This window comes from Ovis canadensis, chromosome 4 (assembly GCF_042477335.2).
Source record: "Ovis canadensis isolate MfBH-ARS-UI-01 breed Bighorn chromosome 4, ARS-UI_OviCan_v2, whole genome shotgun sequence".
Lineage (NCBI taxonomy): Eukaryota > Metazoa > Chordata > Mammalia > Artiodactyla > Bovidae > Ovis > Ovis canadensis.
Genome location: NC_091248.1, coordinates 109,447,923 through 109,473,047, shown reverse-complemented (window position 1 = coordinate 109,473,047; position 25,125 = coordinate 109,447,923). Strand labels below are relative to the sequence as shown.

Sequence of the window (25,125 nt, the reverse complement as noted above, 5' to 3'; positions counted from 1 at the left end):
TCAGTTTCCATTCCAATCCCAAAGAAAGGCAATGCCAAAGAATGCTCAAACTACAGCACAATTGCACTCACCTCACATGCTAGTAAAGTAATGCTCAAAATTCTCCAAGCTAGGCTTCAGCAATATGTGAACCGTGAACTCCCTGATGTTCAAGCTGGTTTCAGAAAAGGCAGAGGAACCAGAGATCAAATTGCCAACATCCACTGGATCATGGAAAAAGCAAGAGAGTTCCAGAAAAACATCTATTTCTGCTTTATTGACTATGCCAAAGCCTTTGACTGTGTGGATCACAATCAACTGTGGAAAATTCTGAAAGAGATGGGAATACCAGACCACCTGAACTGCCTCTTGAGAAATCTGTATGCAGGTCAGGAAGCAACAGTTAGAACTGGACATGGAACAACAGACTGGTTCCAAATAGGAAAAGGAGTACATCAAGGCTATATATTGTCACCCTACTTATTTAACTTATATGCAGAGTACATCATGAGAAACGCTGGGCTGGAAGAAACACAAGCTGGAATCAAGATTGCCAGGAGAAATATCAATAACCTCAGATATGCAGATGACACCATCCTTATGGCAGAAAGTGAAGAGGAGCTAAAAAGCCTCTTGATGAAAGTGAAAGAGGAGAGTGAAAAAGTTGGCTTGAAGCTCAACATTCAGAAAACGAAGATCATGGCATCTGGTCCCATCACTTCATAGGAAATAGATGTGGAAACAGTGTCAGAATTTATTTTTTTGGGGCTCCAAAATCACTGCAGATGGTGACTGCAGCCATGAAATTAAAAGACGCTTACTCCTTGGAAGGAAAGTTATAACCAACCTAGACAGTATATTCAAAAGCAGAGACATTACTTTGCTGACTAAGGTCCATCTAGTCAAGGCTATGGTTTTTTTCTGTTGTCATGTATGGATGTCAGAGTTGGACTGTGAAGAAGGCTGAGCACCAAAGAATTGATGCTTTTGAACTGTGGTGTTGGAGAAGACTCTTGAGAGTCCCTTGGACTGCAAGGAGATCCAACCAGTCCATTCTACAGGAGATCAACCCTGGGATTTCTTTGGAAGGAATGATGCTAAAGCTGAAACTCCAGTACTTTGGCCACCTCATGCGGAGTTGACTCATTGGAAAAGACTCTGATGCTGGGAGGGATTGAGGGCAGGAGGAGAAGGGGATGACCGAGGATGAGATGGCTGGATGGCATCACTGACTCGATGGATCTGAGTCTGAGTGAACTCCGGGAGATGGTGATGGACAAGGAGGCCTGGCGTGCTGTGATTCATGGGGTCGCAAAGAGTTGGACACGACTGAGCGACTGAACTGAACTGAACTCATTGGAAAAACCATAGTTTTGACTATACAGATCTTCAAAGTATTCTCTCTGCTTTTTAATACTCTTTCTAGGTTTGTCGTAGTTTCTCTTCCAACGAGCCAGTGTCCTTCTATTTCATGGCTGCAATTTGGACTGTAGGGTAGAAGTTACAGGGTGTTAGCAATCAGCTATTAATTAAGTAGATTAGGTTTTTAGAGATAGGAAGATTGACCACTTGATAATAATAAGGCGGGGATAAGATGAATGGTTACACTTGATGACCTTTAAGATCTTTTGAAAGTCTTTGATTCTATGACTTTAATAATGACAAAATTATTACCTCACAAAACATCCCATTCTGTGGCCTTTTCACCGCAGAGAATAGGATATGAATGAGACAGCCATCTGTAAGAAAGGTGGGTAGCATCCCATGGATCAACAATATTTCCCAATTTATTACCAAATGTTTGGTTTCCTAAGCAATTCACTAAGTGAATCCTCAAAATCCAGGAAATTCTTCCATTTACACAAAGGGCTAGTGTGCAAGCTTCATCAATGACTTTGGAATCTGGGCAAAATTTGGACACATTATCTGGCTGTGAAATGAATATGTGTTAGCCTACTTAGGGAATTGCTTTTCTCTTCTTTGGATTTCTGTACCCCTACTTCCCTCTTTGGCAGGTCTTGTTGCTGAGTTTAGGGGAACTGGAGCTTAGTTCAGGAACCTAGCTCTGCCTTTAAGCCCAGGGGACTCAGCTTACTCCTTCACTTACTCTTCTTTCCGTTGCTGCAGGAAAGTCATCAGCACAAGCCCACCGAGAACTTCTTCCTACCCTTGATGCCTCAGAAAAAAAACTTAAGATCTGGACTGAAACCAGTATTCCCTTTGATGCTGATGGAGGACACCACATCCAAGCGAGAACAATGGTTTAGGTGGAGTCCTGGGTCTTTCTTTCCTTTTCCTTATTCATGTCACTATCTCTCTTCAATATGATTTAACAAATACTTTTTGGTTATAGGGAATGTGGAGAACTGTATAACAATAGGACAGCTTTCCTACGTGACCCCCAACCACATTTCCACCTTAGCGACAGAGAAACAGTAATGCAAACTAAGATTTTTCACAAGAGATGTAGTCAAAGGTCTATGATTTGAGGAACCAAAAAATCTCCCTCGGTGCATGTTAAGGATTGTGATATAGGAACAATCTGATTTGAAAGTGGTTATAGGAGCAGCCTCTATCTAGTTTGGAGAGGAGAGAGGAGATTCTGGAGTTCCTTCATAGGCTTGCAATAGTAGGTTCTAGAAGCATCCCTTCCACTGAACAATACTGCCACTCTGTACCAATGAACACCCTCTATTTGTGCTGTCCTTTCTTCTTCCCTAGAAGCTGAGGTTGTAGTGCCTGGTTCCAATAACCCCCTACCCCTACCTCACCCCCACACTAGGACCTACTAAGTCAACTTTCTTTGTTAAGGTTTTCCACTGACAAGGATTTCAAGAGTGAAGGGAAGTATTCAAAGGTCTACACTCTGAGGCAACAGAAGAAAATGTACCCTCAGCTCACCTTTGCTTCAGTCTGTAAAAAATATATGAAGAATGATGGTAAGGTCCTCTCTTTCAAAGCAATGCTTTACAAGACAGCAATGTGGGCAGGAGGGACAACCTATGGGGATGAATGCTGAGGGCAAATCAACATCTCTCTTGGAGGTTCCGGAGACTGTTTTTCTGTGTATCATGGAAGCCAAGAACAGATAGAAGCCTGAGTGGTTCTAGGCTTTTGATCTTGTTTAAATCCTCAAATTTCAAGAAAGTTCCAGCGTAGTGTTTCCCAAACTACATCACCCACCACGTTACTAGTTTTGGTCAATATGTTGTTTGCCCTATAATTTACTTAATGTTTTTCTTTAAAAGCATTATTATTTTTTGGTTTCATCCTAATTATTGTCCTATGTTATTGTTCTATGTCCTATGTCCTAATGTCCTATGTTATTGATATCATGGGTTTGATATACTAACACATGGGCTTTTTTCTCCTCTTATACATTTAATTGAGGCTTCCTTGGTGGCTCAGACAGTAAAGAATCCACCTGCAATGCAGGAGACCTGGGTTGGGAAAATTCCCTGGAGGAGGGCATGGCAACCCACTCCAGTATTCGTGCCACCATGGACAGAGGAGCATGGTGGGCTACAGCTCCTGGGGTTACAAAGAGTTGGAAATGACTGAAGGACAAAGCACAGCATACATTTAATCAAATTCATAATAATTAAAATTTAAGATGTTTATGTATCTCCCAAACTACCCAGTGGTATGCATATCACACTTTGAGGAAAACTGTTCTAAAAGGGCCAAAGGATAAGCTGTGAGTCTCAAAGGTCCATGAGTCTCCTTGGGGCTGAGGCAGGACAGTGTGGAATAGGTTTGGGATAAGGTAGGGGTGCAATAAGAATGCTCCTCACAAACTGTCATTCATTTAGCAACATTTATCGGGCACTTACTAAGTGTCGGATATTTATCAAGCACCAGTAATAGCACTTTCAGTACATAGGATAGATGGATGGCCAGGTCACTAAGGGCTTTGTCTATTAGTATAAACAAAGGCTTAGGTTTTATCCAGCAAGTGTTTATGACCCACTGAAGAATTTCAGAGCACTGAACTTACATTTGTGTATTAGTTTAATCAGTGAGTCCCCACACTTCCCTAGCCTATGGCTCCAAGATAAGGTTCATTTCTCCTCTGGGGTTTCTTTCCTTGAGCAATTTCTGAAAATCCCAAAGGTATGCTTCCCTGTTCTGCAAGGCCATTCTAGTGGCAGCCAACCATCCTTAGTTCCAACAGTCACAGCTCCAGAGGCATGCGGGCATATTTTACCAACCCTTACCTGGCTCCTTCAAGCATCTCTGCTCCTCCTGGACCTATGCGCCACCTCACCCACCTACTGCCTCTCTTAACTCCCTGTGCTTGAGTGTTCAGTTGTGTCTGACTCTTTGTGACCCTATGGACTGTAGCCCACCAGGCTCCTCTGTCCATAGGATTTTCCAGACCAGAGTATTGGAGTGGGTTGTCATTTCCTTCTCCAGGAGATCTTCCTGACCCTGGGATTGAACCCATGTCTCTCACATCTCCTGCATTGCAGGCGGATTCTTTACCACTTAAGCCATCAGGGAAGTACCCTCTTAACTCCCCATATACAGCTAAACCTAAACTGTGGCATTAAATAACACTTCATAGAGACTTCCCTGGCAGTCCACTGGTTAAGCTCTGCACTCCCAATGCAGGAGATGTGGGTTTGATCCCTGGCAGGGAACTAGATCCCACACGCTGCATCGAACAGCCAAAACAGAAAAAACAAACAAACAAAACTAAAACCCAAAACACTTCACAGATGCGGACAAAAGTTCAAGGGTGGCAGAGAGTCATTTATCTTGTTTTAAAAGGGGCCACTCTGGGACTTCCCTGGTGGCCCAGTGGCTAAGATTTCACACTCCCAAAGCAGGGGGCTCGGGTTCAATCCTGGGTCAGGGAACTAGATCCCACATGCTGTGACTAAGACCCAGTGCAGCCAAACAAGTAGATATTTAAAAATAAATAAATAAAAAGGGCCACTCTTAAGCTCAGCCTCAACCCTCCCCTCCATCCTCCAAGTTCCTTCACACTTACCAGCAGGCCCCCAGCATATTATCCATTCTTGGGAGTCTCTCAGTTTACGTGCACCATCTCTGCCTAGGCTCCCAATACCTCTAGCCCACAAGAGGGGAAGAGGTTGCTCCTTTCCCCTAAGCCTTTTTATTTTCAGGCCCAGAATAAATAAGTAGGAACGTCTATTTCCTTCAAGGGAAACTCTACATGGAAAGCAAGGTTTGAGCTTTATAAGCCAGAAAAGGCAAGCATAATAGTATATTTAGTAAAATTGGAGTTAAATCTCAACTGATACCATATGCAGGGTATCAGCAGTTTAGTTTAAATCCATATTAGAAGAAAGAGTTTCTCCAGGGTCTAGAATCTAATCTGGATTAAAATTTCTCTGATTTTCCAAGGCCATGATTCTGTTAAGATAACCCAATAACCCAATTTACACTTCTAAACAGAACACTTAATATCTCAGTCTGCAGAATTTCTTAGAATTATGGTAACTTTACAGTTTCCCTCAAGAAAAATGAATGGCTGTTTACCCTATGTATCTAAAGGGCCATTACTGTGCTTTTCCTAAACGATCTATTGTGAAGTTGATGCAGTGTCTCTACTTCAAGCAAAAGAGAACCTAGCAAGCCCTCCTTCCATCCATAATGTTCCATATTTACCAGGCATCCAAATAAAAGGTTACATAGAAAACTGCTTTGATGGGGGCCACGAAGGCTGGTTAGGAGACTGTCCAAAAAACATATAGGACCTGAATTAAGGCAATAGCAGTAGGAATAAGAAAAGAGATTTAAGAGATATTTACATGGCATAATGCTTCAGAATAGAGGGGAGGGATGGGAACAGGCCAAGCCCAAACAGAGGCGTCCAAGAAGGGCTGAAATTGAAAGACAATCTGGAAAAAGTGATACTGAAGCCAAAGGTAGCAACAGCTTCTTAGCCACACTCTCAGACAGGAGAACTGAAAATCAACATACATTTTAGGAAAGGGCTAAGAGGAATCTGAACGCACAAGTGAAAGTACCTTAACTTAGTAAGAGTTATGTGTCAATCCCCTGGAGAAGGGAATGGCACCCCACTCCAGTACTCTTGCCTGGAGAATTCTGTGGACAGAGGAGCCTGGTGGGCTATTGTTCATGGGGCCGCAGAGTTGGACACGACTGAGCAACTAACACACACACACACACACACACACACACACACATAAACACACAAGTGTCAAAATGGTCACAGATGGAATCATTTGAAAGGGTGGGGTTAGATAGGGAAGATCCTAAACTGGTAGTGTTTTAAAGTGTGTCTTGATGAAGGGAAGAATTATAAACAAAGTTGGGAATGGTGGTCAGTGGTCCAAAACCTACCCTTCTTGCTCTGAGTAAAGACCAGCTTTCTCACCCCTCCAAATGGGTCTCTTCATTTTTCACATTATGTGTCATCCCTTGGGAAGTCCATTTTCACGAAGGTGCCCTGTGCTTTGTTGCAGTCTCCAAGAAGTCAGGGAGCGACTCGCCAACTTCCCAGATGATTTGGGAACCATTAACCCTTTCATCACTCCTGGAGAAGAAGCCCACCAGAACCGCACCAGGAGAGAGCGAGTTCCGCAATGGAAGGGCCCAGCAGTGGTTTATAAAAAGCGCCACTGTCATTAAGTGAAAACAAACCCTGCAGGACCCCCGCTTCTCCAAAGACTGAGGGGCCTGCAGAAGTCGCCATCTAGGGCGTGCCAACCAATAAAATTTCATTCTGCCCGCTCAGGGTGTGGGCTGCCGGGTGGCTTGTAGGGCGGGCAGGGGCTAGCCCCCAGCTGCTACCGGTCGCTGTAGGGGCGGAGGTGCGACTCCGGTGGGAACCACCGCTGGCCCCGCCTCCTCCCGGTTTGGGAAGGAGGAGAGGGGGTGGCCACGCCCCCGGGGGCGGTGAGAGCGGCCGGCGCCGGGTAGGGAGGGCGGGCCTTCTTTCCGAGTGACGGGACCGCGGCCCAACCGGCGCCAGAACACCGGACCGGCCTTCCTGCAGCCTCTTCCGCTTGCCGGCTGCGGCGCCTGGGACGGTTGCGGTGGGTCTGGGCGCTGGGAAGTCGTCCAAGATGATTAAAAAATTCGACAAGAAGGACGAGGAGTCTGGTACGCCAGGGGCTCAGCCGCGAGGGCCCCTTCCCCTTCCCCCGCCCGCCGCCACCTGCTCTCGGGGACTGCGAACCTGGGGGCGTGGGCGCCGGTGTGCCAGGGGGCTGGAGTTGGAGCCCGGCCCCTCCTCCGACCCCGCTCCGCTTCAGCCGGGGGCCTGCCCCTAGCCCCTCCCCCAGGGCTCCGGAGCCTCCCTTCAGGTCGGCGCGCTCGCGCGCGGCCGCCCGCGCGCCGCCTCGGGCTGCTCGGCGGCCCCGCCCCCAGTCCCCCTCCTCTGGCGCCGCCGCTCCTCGGAGCCGCCTTCTCCTCCGCCGGTTCGCCTGGGGTGGGCTTGCCCACCAAAGAGGCGGGCCCACGGCAGGTGGCGGAGGGAGTGAGTGTGCGCTTGCGAGAGGCGGCGGTTGGATGGGGTGGGGTGGGGGCGGGGTACTGATAGTGTACGGCCCTGAGTGGGTCTGGGGTCGACCGGACTGTGTGTGTGTATGAACTTTGTGGTGCTTGTACCTTACAGTCTCCCTGGGGACCTCTGCGCTGTCCGCTTCCCTGGGGGCAAGGCTGTTCCGTGGTACCTAGCTCATTTAATACTCAAGCATCCAAAAGTGAGTTGCATCCTGATACCCATCTTTGGTCCAGAGTAAATGAGGCAGATAGCCAAGTCCCCTCAAAAAAAAAAAAGAAAAAGTCTCAGTGATTGATAGCTGCTCTCACAAAGCGTGGTCGAGGGTTGGGTTAGTAAACCTCTATGGCCCCTTCAAAGCTTGACGCGTATCTAATTCTCTGATAAACTCTTCTGCCTCCCAGCAAAATGTTAGAAATACACAAAATAGTGCTTTCCTATAGGGAAATCCGAAGAGCCTTACCACAATCTAAATCTCAGTTGTGTGGACATGGCAGATATTTGTAACATTCATATAAAAATAAGGCAGGCCAAGAAGACAAGGTACTCATTTTAGGTAGAGTTTCTGTAAAAGAGAAGTACAGGATCTTACAGGATAGCAGACAGAGCTAATGTCAGAGTCAAAAAGATTTTAATTAATTTGTATGCATATTAGTAATGATTATCACTGTAATATCCAAGTGGACACCTCGCATAGGTGAGATTTCTCAAGCATTTAAAACCCTTCTTAGAAAGTAAATACATCTGTGTATGCCAGCTATTAAAGACATTTTTTCCCCCATAATATAGGTAGTGGCTCCAATCCTTTTCGGCATCTGGAGAAGAGTGCTGTCTTACAAGAGGTATGGCTTGGAAGTATAGTGTGTTTTTTCTTTTCTGTTCCATTTTAGAATGGGGACAGAGCACCTGGAATTCTATGATCCAAAATAAGAATTAAGGAATGTAACTGAGTTCAGAGAATATATACTGGAGGGAAAAAAAAAAGAGGGGTTACTTGTCATAGGAAAGTCTGGCGTTTATAGAAATGCAAACATTTGTAGACTCTGTCACATGTTGAGAATTTTAAGTAACATAAGGTAGGAGGTGTTTAGTGCAAGGTTTTTGAAGGAAGTTATAGATACTAAGCTCATTGTATTCAAATGATGTAGGTAAATATTGAAATTCTTAGATAAAGTCCACAAGTTGAAGTGGGAGACTTAAGGGAGTGAGTATAGAATGGAAAATCACATCTGATAATTTATTATATACCATAATAAATGGAAAACTATAAGCTAAATTATTTGGATACTATGATTAAAATATATAATAGTCCTAAAAACATATATATAATTGTTTTCATTTTATTTGATTGTCTATAATCTGTGATAGAAAATATACATAGCAGTGTTTTTTGTTTCCACAGGCTCGTATATTCAATGAAACGCCCATCAATCCAAGAAGATGTTTGCATATTCTTACAAAGATTCTTTACTTACTGAACCAGGTAAATTACTGTGATTTTCCTCAGATTTGTGTCTTAGAATAGAAATACATAATGTGCAGTGAAGTTTTTTCTAGGAAGTGTAATTGTTAATTTTTTAATAATTCACTTAATTTTAGAATTTGCAGTGTTTGATTAATGTAGTAATACGTAAAATTTGTGGACAAGGAGTATGACATATACTTCTTTCTTATTCATGAGGTACCAAATCAGCTAAGCACACAGTACAATCTCAACATTGATTTGAATTTAACAAGTATTAGTTAATATTCAAACATGTTGTTTAGGTATGTTCAAAGGTTTTTATGTCCCTCCAAAAATATTTTTAAAAAGCTTAGACAAATTCTAGATAGACATTTTATCCTTTTGTGAGGGTATATTAATGCTTTAAAGCTTTCATTTTAATATTCAAATTAAGGAATATAAGCAGGAATATTGTTTTATTGTGCTTCACTTTATTGAATTTTTTTTTTTTTTTACGAATTGAATGTTTGTGGCAACCCTGTATTGTTAGATGATGGTTAGCATTTTTTAGCAATAAAGTATTTTTAAGTTAAGGCTTGTACATTGTCTTTATTTAGACATAATGCTATTGCACAAAATAGACTACAGTGTAGTATAAACATTTATATGCAACATTTATATGTATAAATGTATAAATTTATATGTATAGATAATATAACATTATATGCACTGGGAAACCAAAAAATTCCTGTGATGTGCTTTATTATAATATTTATTTTATTGCCATGGTCTGGAACTGAACCTACAGTATCTGCAAGGTATGCCTTTGTTTGTTTATGATTTTCTTAGTATGGTTCTGGGCTTAACTGTTTTGTGCTTTATGTCGTTTTCTCTAAATGGGGATTATGATAAAGCTGTTTTAGACAATGGTAATGATTAAATGATACAGTAAATGTGAAGCACCGAAAATAGTTGTGGACACAGCATTCAGGAATAGTATTCATTCAGTCATTCAGCATATATATTTATTACGAACCTGCTGTGTCCTATGCACAGGGGATATAGCAGACAAAACCGACAAAAATCATGAAACATAGATCCTACTTCTTCTTTTGTGTGTGTGTGTGTGTGTATGTTTTTTGTTTTTGTTTTTGTTTTTTATTGCTTCAGACTGAAAAATCTCATGAAATGTCTAGGACCTTAGAAAATGTGATTTTGTTTGTTAGATTCATATACACACACATGTGTATGTGCACCTATATATATACCTCAGGTGGTTTACATATGGTACAAAGAACACTGTGGTTTCCAACTTGAGTTCCATGAGACTTTTTACTTAGCTACGTTTCATGACCGAGATAAAGTTTTGTAGTTTGCAAATGAAGGCTGAACAACAAGTCCATGCTTTTATTTATTTATTTATTTATTTATTTTAATTTTATTTTGTTTTACTTTACAATACTGTATTGATTTTGCCGTACATCAACATGAATCCGCCACGGGTGTACATGTCTTCCCAATCCTGAAGGTCCATGCTTTTAAATAAAATATATCTATTCACAAACATAGATCCTCTTGTGGTATTATTGGAAACATTTAAGGCAAAGTTAGTTTGATTTAACTTTTCATGGCACACATTGTGTCCAAATTGGCTAACTCCAGTCAGCAAGCATAGCTTTGAGTAAAGCTGGTCTAGAGTAGCATATATTTTTATATTGACCAATACTGCTTTGATGGGCAACCCATGTTGAAACATAACTATCTTGATGAGGAAGTTACCCACATAGTCTGATGAACACGGACAACTAGGTGAACAGATTTCAGAACCTTAACCTTATCTTTTGCCTAATTCATGGTAGTTCTTTACGGAAAATTACTTTTAAATTTCTACCAGAGTTGACACATCCATATATTTTTGAGTTTCAAGTCAGAAAGTAGGGACTTAAGGTGTCTTTCATCCTAAACTATCCAAGTTTTTCATAAAATTTGGGTTTATTCTTACACCTATGACAAATAGATTGAAGACTAGTTGTATTTTTTGTGAAAGCTGAAGCCCTGAAAAATGATGGAGCCTAACATATTATATAGGATTGCTTTTAATGAAGAAATTAAATATTGAAATGGTAATGTCTCAGGTGGTCTGTGGTCTGCAGTGTTTTGACTATTAATAATATATGTTATCTAACACCTTACTACTCAAAAGTATGTGGTTCCCAGATCAGTAGCATTCACATCACTGGGAGCTAATTTGAAATGGAAAATTTTAGGTTTCACACCAGAGCCAATGAATCAAAATCTGTATTTTAGGAAGATCCTCAGATGATCTATTAAACATATTAGAGTTCTGATCCAAAGAATGTTTTTAGGGCCTTGAGCCAGTATCTTGAGGTGTATTGGCAGCCCTACAGGCCTTTTGTATTAGTAGCCCTATAAGCCTTTTTGTATAATCTGATTCCTGCCCTTTTGGTTGGTCCCTTCTTACCATGTTTTCTGTGATTCCTATAGTTCATTACAGTTTAATATTTATTATGCTCCTATGATAGGTCAGGCTTTGCACTGGACATTGGATTATAGAAATGTAGGAGGTATGATATCTGTTCTTAGGCTGTGTAACAATAACATCTTGTTCTGACTAAGAACTCAACTTCGTTTTCTATCTCCTGTAAATCTCAGTTGCTCAGAGAATTTAAAATAGTTCATGCTAAAAGGTTAGAGACCACTGTTCTAGAACTTTTATAGCATAGTGTGTGATAATGAATTATTTTAAATAAGGAATGGATAAATGGCCATGTGGGTTTATAAATTAAAAGTCAGAAAAATAACAAAGAGGCACAGTGTTTATAGAGATTTTTTTTTTCTGGGTTCTAAAAGATCTTTGCAGAAATAATGGGAAAAATCCTTTTTTTTTTCTTGTTTAAGAAATTGTTTTAATTTAAATTTACTTTAAATTACTTAGGGTGAACACTTTGGAACTACAGAAGCCACAGAAGCCTTCTTTGCAATGACTCGACTGTTTCAGTCTAATGATGTAAGTCTGTTTTTTAAATTCTTTAGACTAAAAATGCTCTTTTTGTTTTCCTTGGGGAAACTTAGAGTGGTCCAAATGAGGGAAGGTTGCTTGAAATGTTTAAAACTATTTAAAAATTATTTATCTTCATAAAACTTATAAATGCTTATTAAAGAACACAGGAAAATGAAAGAATGAAAGTATATTGTTTAAAGCTGCTCACTGACAGATCTGCCATGCAGTCATGAAAACTGCTAATATCCAGCCTCTCGCATGACACTGCACAGATGGACTGGTATAGAAATCAGTGGACATAGCTATCTCATCTCCTAAACTCTCAGTCAAGTTTCTGGTGGGCCTGGGGTTTCTCTTGGCAGTTGAGAAGAGTTAGATGCAGAGTGGGGAAGAGGATGAGGAGTAGGGAAAAGAAGAGTGAGGACAGACTGAGGCTGCCAGCACCCCCGTGTCTGTCTCTCATTCCCTTCGACCACCCTAACTTTCAAGCGAAACAGCTGTGCTTCATTTCCATCCTCCATTGCGGCACATATTTCCTTTTTGCCCAGCTCTGACTCAAACCCATCCAGAGAAGGGGATTATGGGATCTGTATTTCTGTTTTCTGTTAACATAGATTGGTCAAACTGTGCAGTCCTTTTGGTATGTTTTGCATATCAACACAGGCCACATTTTGTGTTGAGGACTTTATGGGATTTGAGTCTGGTTATGTGTCTAGATAATGAGCAGCTTGGGGAGTAGGTCTTCAGGAACATCAGCAGACCCTTTTAAGGCAAGTGTCTCAGGGGAAGTCGCTGTACATTCTTCAGGCAAAGGAGTCTGATTTCCTCAGACAGACTATGGAGGACTGCTTTCACTTGCCATGGAAGCCTGGAGGAATTTAGAGGTTCAAGGTAGTCAGATTTATCAGAATCTGCCCCTGTGTCCCCATTCCAGTTTCCAGGGCCCCACTCCTTCTTTCTCAATTAGGATGCTAACTTTAACATAAAATGTCCCACAGAAGGTGAATTGAATTTGCATTTTATTCAGTCACCTGCAGGGTATGCTTTTCAGAAATCTCAGGCCTGTGCGCACATGACATGAGGCTTTCTGTTAAGGCATTATGGACATTTCTAGGCCCTGACATAGACCTTAGGCTATGTCTATGGTCTAGGGTGATTTTAATGTTCTCACCTTAGCATTTTCTTTTACCAAGTTCACCAGTGTACTTAGAAGGAACTACCCCACTGTCCAGCTCATTTTTACTTCTGTGGTAGCAGCTAGTTGATGACCCAAAGCTTTGTCTTCTGTAGGTCCTTGATCATACTTGTCTGCATTGGTGATTTAAGTGTTTTGCCACTGCATGCCAAGGACGACTAGGATCCTTTTTATCACTGGAGACAGAATCAGTAATGCCTTTTATCAAATCAGGAAGAATTTTATTTAAATTTAATCATAGAGTATATAGTCTTTTATGACTTTTCTGTCTTGTTTCTTTTACTTATGGCTTTTGAGATTGATTCCAGTTCTTGTGTGTATCAGTAGTTTATTCATTTTTGTTGCTGAGTAGTATTCCATTGTATGGAGGTAGGTAATCTTAACTATTTATCCATTAACCAGTTAATGGATATTTGGCTTATTTCTAGTTTATAAATATAAACAAAGCTGCTAAAACTACTGAAGTACAAGTCTGTGTGTGGACCTATTAATATGTTTTCATTTTCTTTGGTTAATATCTGGAAGTGGCATTCTTGGGTTTGCATTTCCTGAATGATGAATATGTTAATCATGTATTAAGCAAATATATGCTGATTTGCCACCTGTTTATTTTCTTTAGTAAGAAGAAAATAAACATCTTCTGTTTACATCTTTTATCTGTTTTTTTTTTAAATCAGGTTGTTTATCTTCTGCTTATTGAGTTGTAGGTGCTCTTTGTATTTTCTGAATACAAGACCTTCATCAGATAGATATTTTGTAAATATTTCCTCCCAGCCTGTGGCTTGACTTCTCATTTACTCACTACTGCATTTTTTAAAAATATACTTTACAAATAGTAAAATCCACCCTTTTTAGGGTATAGTTTTATGAGTTTTGGCAAATTTATACAGTAGTATTAATCAAGATTTCGAATATTTCCATTACTCCAAAAAGTTTTCTATTATATGATTTATTCCTACCATCCTCAGGCCTAGGAAACCAGTAATCTCTTTTCTTTCCTTATAGTTTTGCTTTCCAGGAAGTCATAAGAATGATATTATACTTTGAATATCATACTTCATCATATGTATGAAGCTTTTTGAATCTCCTTTTCAGGCACTTAGCATAACTCATTTAAGATTTGTCCATGTTTTTGTTTGTTGATTCCTTTTTATTTCATTGTGGTATTTGTTGTATAGATGTACCTCAGTTTGTTTATTTTTGCACCAGCTATAGAATATTTGGTTTGTCACCATTTTTTGATGGCTAGGAATAACGTTGCTATAAACATTCATGTATAAGTTTTTAAACATAGTTTTTATTTCTCTTGGGTAAATACCTAGGAGTGGAATTACTGGGTCATATGGTAGGTGTAGAGGCTTCCCTGGTGGCTCATATAGTAAAGAGTCTGCCTGCAATGCCAGAAGTGGGTGTTTGATCCCTGGATGGGGAAGATCTCCTGGAGAAGGGTGTGGTTGGCTACCCACTCCAGTATTCTTGCCTAGAAAATCATATAGACAGAGGAGTCTGGCAGGCTACAGTCCATGGGGTCACAAAGAGTTGGACACGACTGAGCAACTTCACTTTCACGTTCATATATCTTCTATGATGAAGGATCTGATCATATCTTTTGCTCATTTTTAATAATTTGGTTATATATTTTCTTTCTGTTGAATTTTGAAAGGTCTTTCTGTATTCTGGATACAAGTCCTTTATCAGATGTTTTCCAAATATTTTCTCCCAGCCTATATCTTATTTTTCATTTTCTTAACCTTTAAAAGAACAGAAGTTTTAAATTTTGATGAAGTCCGATTTATCAGGTTTTTCTTCTTGCTGTTATGGATTGTGCTTTTGATGTGTATTGTAGAAATCTTTGTGTAACCCAAAGTCACAGAGATTTTCTGCTATGCTTTTTTCTTAGGTATTATGTAGTTTTGTGTCTTAAAATTGCTGTGTGATCATTTTGAGTTAATTTTTACACATGATATGAAGTGAAGGTTGAATTTCTTTTCATCTCCTTCCTCTTCCTTCACCCCGTCCTCCATTTCCTCCTCCTCTCTTTTTCTTAACAAGTTCTACTGGAATAATTGCTTATCAATATGAAGGAAGAAGGATGAGGAAGAATAATAATGATTGTGTTACACTGGCACTTTCCTTTTTTTTTTTTTTCCTATATGTCTATTCTTATTCCAGAATCATACTATTACTGTTGCTTAAAAAAATAATAATTTTATTCATTTCTTTATTTTTGGCTGCACTGGGTCTTTATTGCTCTATGCGAACTTTCTCTAGTCGTGGCAGGTGGGGGCTACTCTTCACTGTGCTGCATGGGCTTCTTATTGTGGTGGCTTCCTCTCGTGGAACACAGCTCTAGGACACACGGGCTTCAGTAGTTGTGGCACATAGGCTCAGTAGCTGTGGCTCATGGACCCTGGAGTGCACAGGCTTCAGTAGTTGTAGCACGTGGGCTCAGTAGTTGTGGCTCTTGGGCTCCAGAGCATGGGCTTCAGTAGTTGTGGCTCATGAGCATAGTTTCTCCGAGGCATATGGAATCTTCCTGGATTAGGGATCAAACCTGTGTGCCCTGCTCTGGCAGGCAGATTCTTATCCACTGAGCCACCAATGAAGTCCTGCTGCTTCTGCTGCTAAGTCGCTTCAGTCGTGTCGGACTCTGTGCGACCCCATAGATGGCAGCCCACTACGCTCCCCTGTCCCTGGGATTCTCCAGGCAAGAACACTGGAGTGGGTTGCCATTTCCTTCTCCAATGCATGAAAGTGAAAAGTGAAAGGGAAGTCGCTCAGTCATGCCCGACTCTTGGCAACCCCATGGACTGCAGCCTACCAGGTTCCTCCGACCATGGGATTTTCCAGGCAAGAGTACTGGAGTGGGCTGCCATTGCCTTCTCCAGTGAAGTCCTACTGTAGCTTTATAGTTCATTTTAAATCAGGTAGTGCATGTTTTCCTATTTTATTATTTTTTCTTTTTCAAAATTTTTTAACTTAACTTTTTAAAATTTATTTTTAATTGGAAGAAAATTGCTTTATGATGTTATGATGGTTTCTGCCATACAACAATGCAGATCCCCTATAATTTACATCTATATCACCTCCCTCTTGAGCCTCCCTCCCCTCCTCCCATCTTACCCCTCTAGATCATCACAGAATGCCTGGCTGGATTCCATGTGTTACAGAGCAACTTCTTCAGTTCAGTTCAGTCACTCAGTCATGTCTGACTCTTTGCGACCCCATGAATCACAGCACGCCAGGCCTCCCTCTCCATCACCAACTCTCGGAGTTCACTCAGACTCATGTCCATCGAGTCAGTGATGCCATCCAGCCATCTCATCCTCTGTCTTCCCCTTCTCCTCCTGCCCCCAATCCCTCCCACCATCACAGTCTTTTCCAATGAGTCAACTCTTCACATGAGGTGGCCAAAGTATTGGAGTTTCAGCTTTAGCATCATTCCTTCCAAAGAAATCCCAGGGCTGATCTCCTTCAGAATGGACTGGTTGGATCCCCTTTCTTACCAGCTATCTATTTTACACATGGTAATGTATATATGTCTATGCTACTTTCTCCATTCGTCCCACTTCCCCTTCCCCCACTGTGTCCACAAGCTGCTTTCCTACATCTGTGTCTCCATTCCTTCTCTGCAAATAGGTTCATTGATACCATTTCTCTATATTCTATCTATATGCATTCAGTTCAGTCAATTCAGTTGCTCAGTTGTGTCCAACTCTTTGCAACCCCATGAACTGCAGCACGCCAGGCCTCCCTGTCCATCCACAACTCCTGGAGTCCACCCAAACCCATGTCCATTGAGTCAGTGATGTCATCCAACCATCTTACCCTCTGTCGTCCCCTTCTCCTCCGGCACTCAGTCTTTCCCAGCATCAGAGTCCTTTCCAATGAGTCAGCTCTTCACATCAGGTGGCCAAAGTATTGGAGTTTCAGCTTCAACATCAGTCCTTCCAATGAACATCTAGGACTGATCTCTTTTAAGATGGATTGGTTGGATCTCCTTGCAGTCCAAGGGACTCTTAAGAGTCTTCTCCAACACCACATTTCAAAAGCATTAATTCATTCCAGTGAACACCCAGGACTGATCTACTTTAGGATGGACTGGTTGGATCTCCTTGCAGTCCAAGGGACTCTCAAGAGTCTTCTCCAACACCACAGTTCAAAAGCATCAATGCATTTTATGCATTAATATATGCTATTTGTTTTTCTCTTTCTGACTGACTTCACTCTGTATAAACAGGCTCTGGGTTCATTCATCTCACTGGGACTTACTCAAATTCATTCTTTTTTATGACTGAGTAGTATTCCACTGGGGTGTGTGTGTGTGTGTGTGTGTGTGTGTGTGTGTGTGTGTATGTATGTATACACCACATCTTCTTTATCCATTTACCTGTGGATGGACATCTAGATTACTTCCATATCCTAGCTGTTGTAAATAGTGCTGCTGTGAACATTGGGATACATGTCTTTTTCAGTTATGGTTTTCTTTGGGTGTATGTCCAGTAGTGGGATTGCTGGGTCATATGGTAGTTCTATTTTTAGTTTTTAAAGAAACCTGTATACTGTTGTCTGTAGTGGCTATATAAATTTACATTCCTACCAACAGTGCAAGGAGGTTCCCTTTGATCCACATCCTCTTCAGCATTTTGGGGCTTCCCTGGTGGCTCAGAAGGTAAAGCGTCTAAAGCGTCTGCCTGCAATGCAGGAGACCCGGGTTCGATCCCTGGTTCGGGAGGATCCCCTAGAGAAGGAAATGGCAACCTGCTCCAGTATTCTTGCCTGGAGAATCTAATGGACGGAGAAGCCTGGTAGGCTACAGTCCATGGGGTCCCAAGACTTCATTTTCACTTTCTCCAGTGTTTATTGTTTGTAGGTTTTTTGATGATGGCCATTCTGATTGATGTGAGGTGATACCTCATTGTAGTTTTGATTTGCATTTCTCTAATAATTAATGCTGTTGAGCAACTTTCCATGTGCCTCTTGGCCATCAGTCAGTTTCTTTTAAATAATTATTTTGGCTCTTGTAAGTTCTTTGCATTCCTATATTCATTTTAAATCAGCTTTGTATACGTATGTGAAAGCCACTCAGTCATTTCCAACTCTTTGTGACCCCATGGACGGTAGCCTGCCAGCCTCCTCTGTCCATGGGATTTTTCCAGGCAAGAATACTGGAGTGAGTAGCCGTTTCCTTCTCCAAGGGATCTTCGTGACTCAGGGGTTGAATCTGGGTCTCCCTCATTGCAGGCAGACTTTATTGTCTGAGCCACCAGAATCAGCTTATCTACTTATGTTAAAAAAAAAAAACAAAACCTGCTAGAATGTTGATGGTGATTGCATTGACTCTAAAGATCACTTTGCTAAACTATTTCAATAAAATTTTACAAAAAGATCAGTTTGAGGAGAATTCACATTACATTATTGAGTTTTCTATTCCATAGCCATGGTATATATTTCCCTTTATACAAGTCTCTAATTTCTGTCAGCAGTGTTATAGCTTTCAGCACAAAAATCTTAAACATATTTTGTGAAATTTATCCCTGAAGTAGTTAATGTTTTTATACTATTGCATTTGTATTGTTTTAGGTACTCTATAGAAATTAAATAGATTTTTTGTATATTGATCTGTTCCTGTGATTTTGTTAAATTTATTCCTTCTAGCAGTATTTTGGGAGATTCCTTAGGATTTACTTTTTTCAGTCTGAATGAGTTTTATTTGTTTTTCTTACCGTAATATCTTCTTGCACTGTGATACAGTATGAAATGGAAGTGGTGGTAGAGGATATCCTTGTTTTGCTCCTGATCTTGGAGGGAAGGTGTTTAATCTTTCAGCATTAAATTGATGCTAGCGCTTAAGTTTTCCGTGTGTGTGTGCTTAGTTGCTCAGTCTCGTCTGATTCTTTGCGACTTCATGGACTGTAACCCACCAGGCTCTTCTATCCATGGAATTTTCCAGGCAAGAATACTGGAGCAGGTTTTCATTTCCTCCTCCAAGAGACCTTCCCAAACCAGGGGATCAAACCCACGTCTCCTGCATCTCCTGCTTTGGCAGGCAGATTCTTTACCACTGCACTACCTGGGAAGCCCCTAAGTTTTTCAGGTTGAGGAAGTCATTTTCTCTTCTTAGTTTGCTAGGAGGGTTTTTTGTTTGTTTGTTTGTTTTTGTTTTTGTAGATGGGTGTTGAATTTTGTCAAATGTTTTTTCTGTATCTATTGAATTAATTATGGTCTTTCTTTTTAGTTTATTAATATGGTAAGATGCATTTATTTGTTTTCCTGGAAAATATAAAATCTTTGTTTTCTGTTAAAACTCAAAATTTGAAATTAATTTTGAGTATGTGGTCGTGAAATAATATTTACCTGTAATTTTTTCTTATGTTTTTGTTTGGATTTGGTATTTGGGTAATGCTGGCTTCATAAAATGAATTGATAAGTATTACTTCCTCTTCTCCTCTTGCAGAGTTTTGTAGAATCATTATTCTTTTCTCTATATATATTTATTTGTTTATTTTTGGTTGCACTGGGTCTTCATTGCTGTGCTCAGGCTTTCTCTAGTTGTGGTAAGCAGGGATTACTCCTCAGTGCAGTGCACAGCCTTCTTGGTGCAGTGCACAGCCTTCTCATTGCAGTGGCTTCTCTTGTTGTGGAGCACAGGCTCCAGGTGAAGATGCTTCAGTAGTTGCAGCACTCGGCTTCAGTAGTTGTGGCTTACAGACTTAGTTGCCCAAGGCACGTGGAATCTTCCCAGACCAGAGACTGAACCCGCATCCTCTGCATTGGCAGGCGGACTCCTAAACACTGGCTGGGCCACCAGGGAAGTCCTATAGAATCATTATTAATTTTTCCTGAAATGTTTGTCGGAATTTGCTATTGAAAGCATCCGCACTGTGGTAAGGTTTTTGATAATTTTAAAAGGAAACAGATGGTATTATTCCGATTATTTTTCTTCTTGAGTGACCTCTGGTAGTTTGTGTCTTTCAAGGAATTTCTCCATTTTGTTTACATTGTTGAACTTCACTGGCTAAAACTGTTCTTAATGTTTTCTTATTCTTTTAAGGGTTTGTAGAATCTGTTGATACTTCTTTTTTCACTTTGGTGTTGTAAAAGGTCAAGCAGAACAAACAGAAAGTATATAAGATGGTAGATATAGACCCAAATATATCATTATTGCATTAAATGTAAATGAATAACACAACATTTACAGAAATTGACTGTACACTGAGCCATAAAATAAGACAAAACAAATTCCAAATGAATGAAATCATGTATCTTGTGTTCTCATTACCTTGGATTAATGTTGGAAATCAATAATAAAAGAGTAACTGGCTAGGTCTTCCCTGGTGGTCCAATGGTTAAGAATCTACCTACCAATGCAGGGGACATGGGTTCCGATCCCTGGTCCAGGAAGTTCCTACATGCTGTGTGGAAACTAAGCCTACTTGCTGCAACTGCTGAAGCCTGCATGCCTTAGAGCCCCTGCTCCACAACAAGAGGAACCACCAAGATGAGAAGGTGGTGCACTGCACCTGGAGAGTAGGCCCTGCTGCCCGTACCTGGAGAAAGCCCATGTGCAGCAGTGACGACCCAGAGCAGCCAAATAAATACATACTTTTTAAAAAGTAACTTGATTCACCATATGTTTTTGATATTAATAATACATTTCTTGGAATCCTTTGGTGGTCCAGTGGTTAGTATTTTGTGTTTTCATGACTGAGGGTGCAAGTTTAATCCCTGGTTGGGGAACTAAGATCCTGCATGCCATAAGACTTAAAAAAAAAAAAAAAAAAAGCACATGTCTGTTCTGTCTCTAGCCGTGATGAAGGGGCTAGATTTTCCCTGCTACCAAAAATGCCTAGAAAAAAGTGTGTGTGTGTGTGTGTGTGTGTGTGTGTGTATCCCACACAGTAGTTTTCTAGATATTAGACTAACAAAAATTCCAGGATTATGATATGAAGAAAAACCAATGCTTATACTAGTTCATTTCCTTGGGGCAGATTACAGGTCTCAGATTAGGGGTTGTTAGTTGTTCAGCAGCTTAGTCATCTCCAACTCTGCAACCCCATGGACTTCAGCATGCCAGGCTTCCTGTGCTTCACTATCTCCCCGAGTTTGTTCAAACCCATATCCATTGAGTTGGTGATGCCATCCAACCATATCATCCTCTGTCATCCCCTCTGCTCCTGTATAGCATCAGGGTCTTTTCCAGAGAGTTGGCTCTTTATATCAGGTGGCCTAAGTATTGGAGCTTCAGCTTCAGCATCAGTCCTTCCAGTGAAATTTTAGGGTTGATTTCCTTTAGGATTGACTGGTTTGATCTCCATGCTATCAAAGAGACTCTGAAGAGTCTTCTCCGGCACCACAGTTTGGAAGCATCAATTTTTTGGTGCTCAGCCTTCTTTATGGTCCTACTCTCACATCTATACATGACTACTGGAAAAACCATAGCTTTGAATATATGAAACTGTTTCTGCAGAGCGAGGTCTCTGCTTTTTAACACACTAAGTTTGTCATAGCTTTTCTTTCAAGGAACAAGTTTTTTATTTTTATTTTTTAGTTTTGTGGCTACAGTAACTGTCCACAGTAATTCTGGAGACCAATAAAATAAAATCTACCATGGTTTCCCCATCTATTTGCCATGAAGTGATAGAACCAGATGCCATATTCTTAGGTTTTCGAATGTTGAGTTTTAAGCCAGCTTTTTCGCTTTCCTCTTTCACCCTCATCAAGAGGCTCTTTAGTTCCTCTTTGCTTTCCACAATTAAAATGGTATCATCTGCATATCCGAAGTTGTTGATATTTCTCCCAGCATTCTTGATTCCAGCTTACGATTCATCCAGCCCAGCATTTCGCATGATGTGCTCAGCAGAATACACAGAAGAACTATACAAAAAAGATCTTAGTGACCCAGATAGCCACGATGGTGTGATCACTTACCTAGAGCCTGACATCTTAGAGTGTGAAGTCAACTGGGCCTTAGGAAGCATCACTATGAACAAAGCTAGTGGACATGATGAAATTCCAGCTTAGCGATTTCAAATCCTAAAAGATGATGCTGTTAAAGTGCTGCACTCAATATGCCAACAAATATGGAAAACTCAGCAGTGGCCACAGGACTGGAAAAGATCAGTTTACATTCCAATCCCAAAGAAGGGCAATGCCAAAGAATGTTTAAACTACCACACAATTGCACTTATTTCACATGCTAGCAGGGTCTTTTCAAACGAGTCAGCTCTTCACATCAGGTGGCCAAAGTATTAGAGTTTCAGCTTCAACATCAGTCCTTCCAATGAATATTGAGGACTGATTTCCTTTGGGATTGACTGGTTGAATCTCCTTGCAGTCGAAGGGACTCTCAAGAGTCTTCTCCAACACCACAGTTCAAAAACATCAATTCTTTGCTGCTTAGCTTTCTTTAGAGTCCAACTCTTATATCCATACATGACTACTGGAGAAAACATAGCCTTGACTAGATGGACCTTTATTGGCAAAGTGATGTCTCTGCTTTTTAATATGCTGTCTAGGTTGGTCATAGCTTTTCTTCCAAGCAGTAAGCATCTTTTAATTTCATGGCTGCAGTCACCATCTGCAGTGATTTTGGAACCCCCCAAAATAAAGTCTGCTGCTGTTTCCACTGTTTCTCCTATTTGCTGTGAAGTGATGGGACCGGATGCCATGATCTTTTGTTTTCTGAGTGTTGAGCTTTAAGCCAACTTCTTCACTCTCCTCTTTCACCTTCATCGAGATGCTCTTTAGTTCTTCTTTGCTTTCTGCCATAAGGGTGGTATCATCTGCATATCTGAGGTTATTGATATTTCTCTTGGAAATCTTGATTCCAGCTTGTGCTTCATCCAACCGAGCGTTTCTCAAGATGTACTCTGAATGTAAGTTAAATAAGTAGGGTGACAATATACAGCCTTTATGTACTCCTTTTCCTATTTAGAACCAGTCTGTTGTTCCATGTCCAGTTCTAGCTGTTGCTTCTAAACCTCCATACAGATTTCTCAGGAGACAGGTCAGGTGGTTTGGTATTCCCATCTCTTGAAGAATTTTCCACAGTTTATTGTGATCCACACAGTAAAGGCCTTTGGCATAGTCAATAAAGGAGAAATAGATTTTTTCTGGAACTCTCTTGCTCTTTTGATAATCCAGGAGATGTTGACAATTTGATCTCTGGTTCCTCTGCCTTTTCTAAAACCAGCTTGAACATCTGGAAGTTCATGGTTCATGTATTGCTGAAGCCTGGCTTGGAGAATTTAGAGCATTATTTTGCTAGCGTGTGAGGTGAGTGCAATTGTGAAGTAGTTTGAGCATTCTTTGGCATTGCCTTTCTTTGGGATTAGAATGAAAACTAACCTTTTCCAGTCCTGTGGCCACTGCTGAGTTTTCCAAACTTGCTGGCATATTGAGTGCAGCACTTTCACAGCAGCATCTTTTAGGATTTGAAATAGCTCAACTGGAATTCCATCACCTCCACTAGCTTTGTTCGTATTGATGCTTCCTAAGGCTCACTTGACTTCACATTCCAGGATGTCTGGCTCTAGGTGAGTGATTATACCATCGTGATTATCTGGGTCATGAAGATCTTTTTGTATAGTTCTCCTGTGTATTCTTGCCACCTCTTCTTAATATCTTGTTTCTGTTAGGTCCATACCATTTCTGTCCTTTATTGAGCCCATCTTTGTGTGAAATGTTCCCTTGATATCTCTGATTTTCTTGAAGAGGTCTTTAGTCTTTCCCATTCTGCTGTTTTCCTTTATTTCTTTGCATTGATCACTGAGGAAGGCTTTCTTGTCTTTCCTTGCTGTTCTTGGAACTCTGCATTCCAATGGGTTTATCTTTCCTTTTCTTCTTTGCTTTTGGCTTCTCTTCTTTTCACAGCTATTTGTAAGGCCTATTTAGACAGCCATTTTGCTTTTTTTGCTTTTCTTTTTCTTGGAGATGGTCTTGCTCCCTGTCTCTTGTATAATGTCATGAACCTCCGTCCATAGTTTATCAGGCACTCTGTCTGTCAGATTTAGTCTCTAGAATCTATTTCTTACTTCCACTGTATAATTGTTAGGGTTTGATTTAGGTCATACCTGAATGGTCTAGTAGTTTTCCCTACTTTCTTCAATTTAAGTCTGAATTTAGCAATAAGGAGTTCATAATCTGAGGCACAGTCAGCTCCCAGTCTTTTTTCTTTTTGCTCACTTTATAGAGCGTCTGCATCTTTGGCTGCAAAGAATATAGTCAGTCTGATTTCAGTGTTGACCATCTGGTGATGTCCAGGTGTAGAATGTTCTCGTGTTGTTGGAAGAGAGTGTTTGCTATGACCAATGCGTTCTCTTGGCAAGACTATTAACCTTTGCCCTGATTCATTCTATACTCCAAGGCCAAATTTGCCTGTTACTCCAGGTGTTTCTTCCCATTTTTGTGCATTCCAGTCCCCTATAATGAAAAAGACATCTTTTTTTGAGTGTTAGTTCTAGAAGGTCTCATAGGTCTTCTTATAACTGTTCAGCTTCAGCTGCTTCAGCATTACTGGTTGGGACATGGACTTGGATTACCATGATATTGAATGGTTTGCCTTGGAAACGAAGAGAGATCATTCTTTCGTTTTTGAGGTTGCATCCAAATACTGCATTTCGGACTCTCTTGTTGACTATGATGGCTACTCCATTTCTTCTAAGGGATTCTTGCCCACAGTAGTAGATATAATGGTCATCTGAGTTAAATTCACCCATTCCAGTCCATTTTAGTTCGCTGAGTCCTAAAATGTCGATGTTCACTCTTGCCATCTCCTGTTTGATCACTTCCAATTTGCCTTGATTCATGGACCTAACATTCCAGATTCCTATGCAATATTGCTCTTTACAGCATTGGACCTTGCTTCCATCGCCAGTCATATCCACAGCTTGGTGTTGTTTTTGCTTTGGCTCCATCTCTTCATTCTTTCTGGACTTATTTCTCCAGACCTGGGAAGTTCATCTTTCAGTGTCCTGTCTTTTTGC

At 40.8% G+C, this 25,125-nt stretch overlaps 2 protein-coding genes across 2 annotated transcripts in view; both read left to right on the top strand.

Annotated features, from left to right (window-relative positions):
- Positions 1 to 6,607, top strand: part of TSGA13 (testis specific 13) — a 28,726-nt gene extending 22,119 nt beyond the window's left edge. The window contains exons 5-7 of the mRNA XM_069588834.1: positions 2,107 to 2,246; positions 2,791 to 2,918; positions 6,438 to 6,607. Of these exons, the coding sequence (XP_069444935.1) occupies positions 2,107 to 2,246; positions 2,791 to 2,918; positions 6,438 to 6,607 (438 nt within the window). The remainder of the gene's footprint in view (positions 1 to 2,106; positions 2,247 to 2,790; positions 2,919 to 6,437) is intronic.
- A 269-nt stretch (positions 6,608 to 6,876) lies between these two features.
- Positions 6,877 to 25,125, top strand: part of COPG2 (COPI coat complex subunit gamma 2) — a 170,855-nt gene continuing 152,606 nt past the window's right edge. The window contains exons 1-4 of the mRNA XM_069588386.1: positions 6,877 to 7,077; positions 8,267 to 8,319; positions 8,880 to 8,960; positions 11,878 to 11,949. Coding sequence (XP_069444487.1) covers positions 7,041 to 7,077; positions 8,267 to 8,319; positions 8,880 to 8,960; positions 11,878 to 11,949 — 243 coding nt within the window. The 5' untranslated portion in view covers positions 6,877 to 7,040. The remainder of the gene's footprint in view (positions 7,078 to 8,266; positions 8,320 to 8,879; positions 8,961 to 11,877; positions 11,950 to 25,125) is intronic.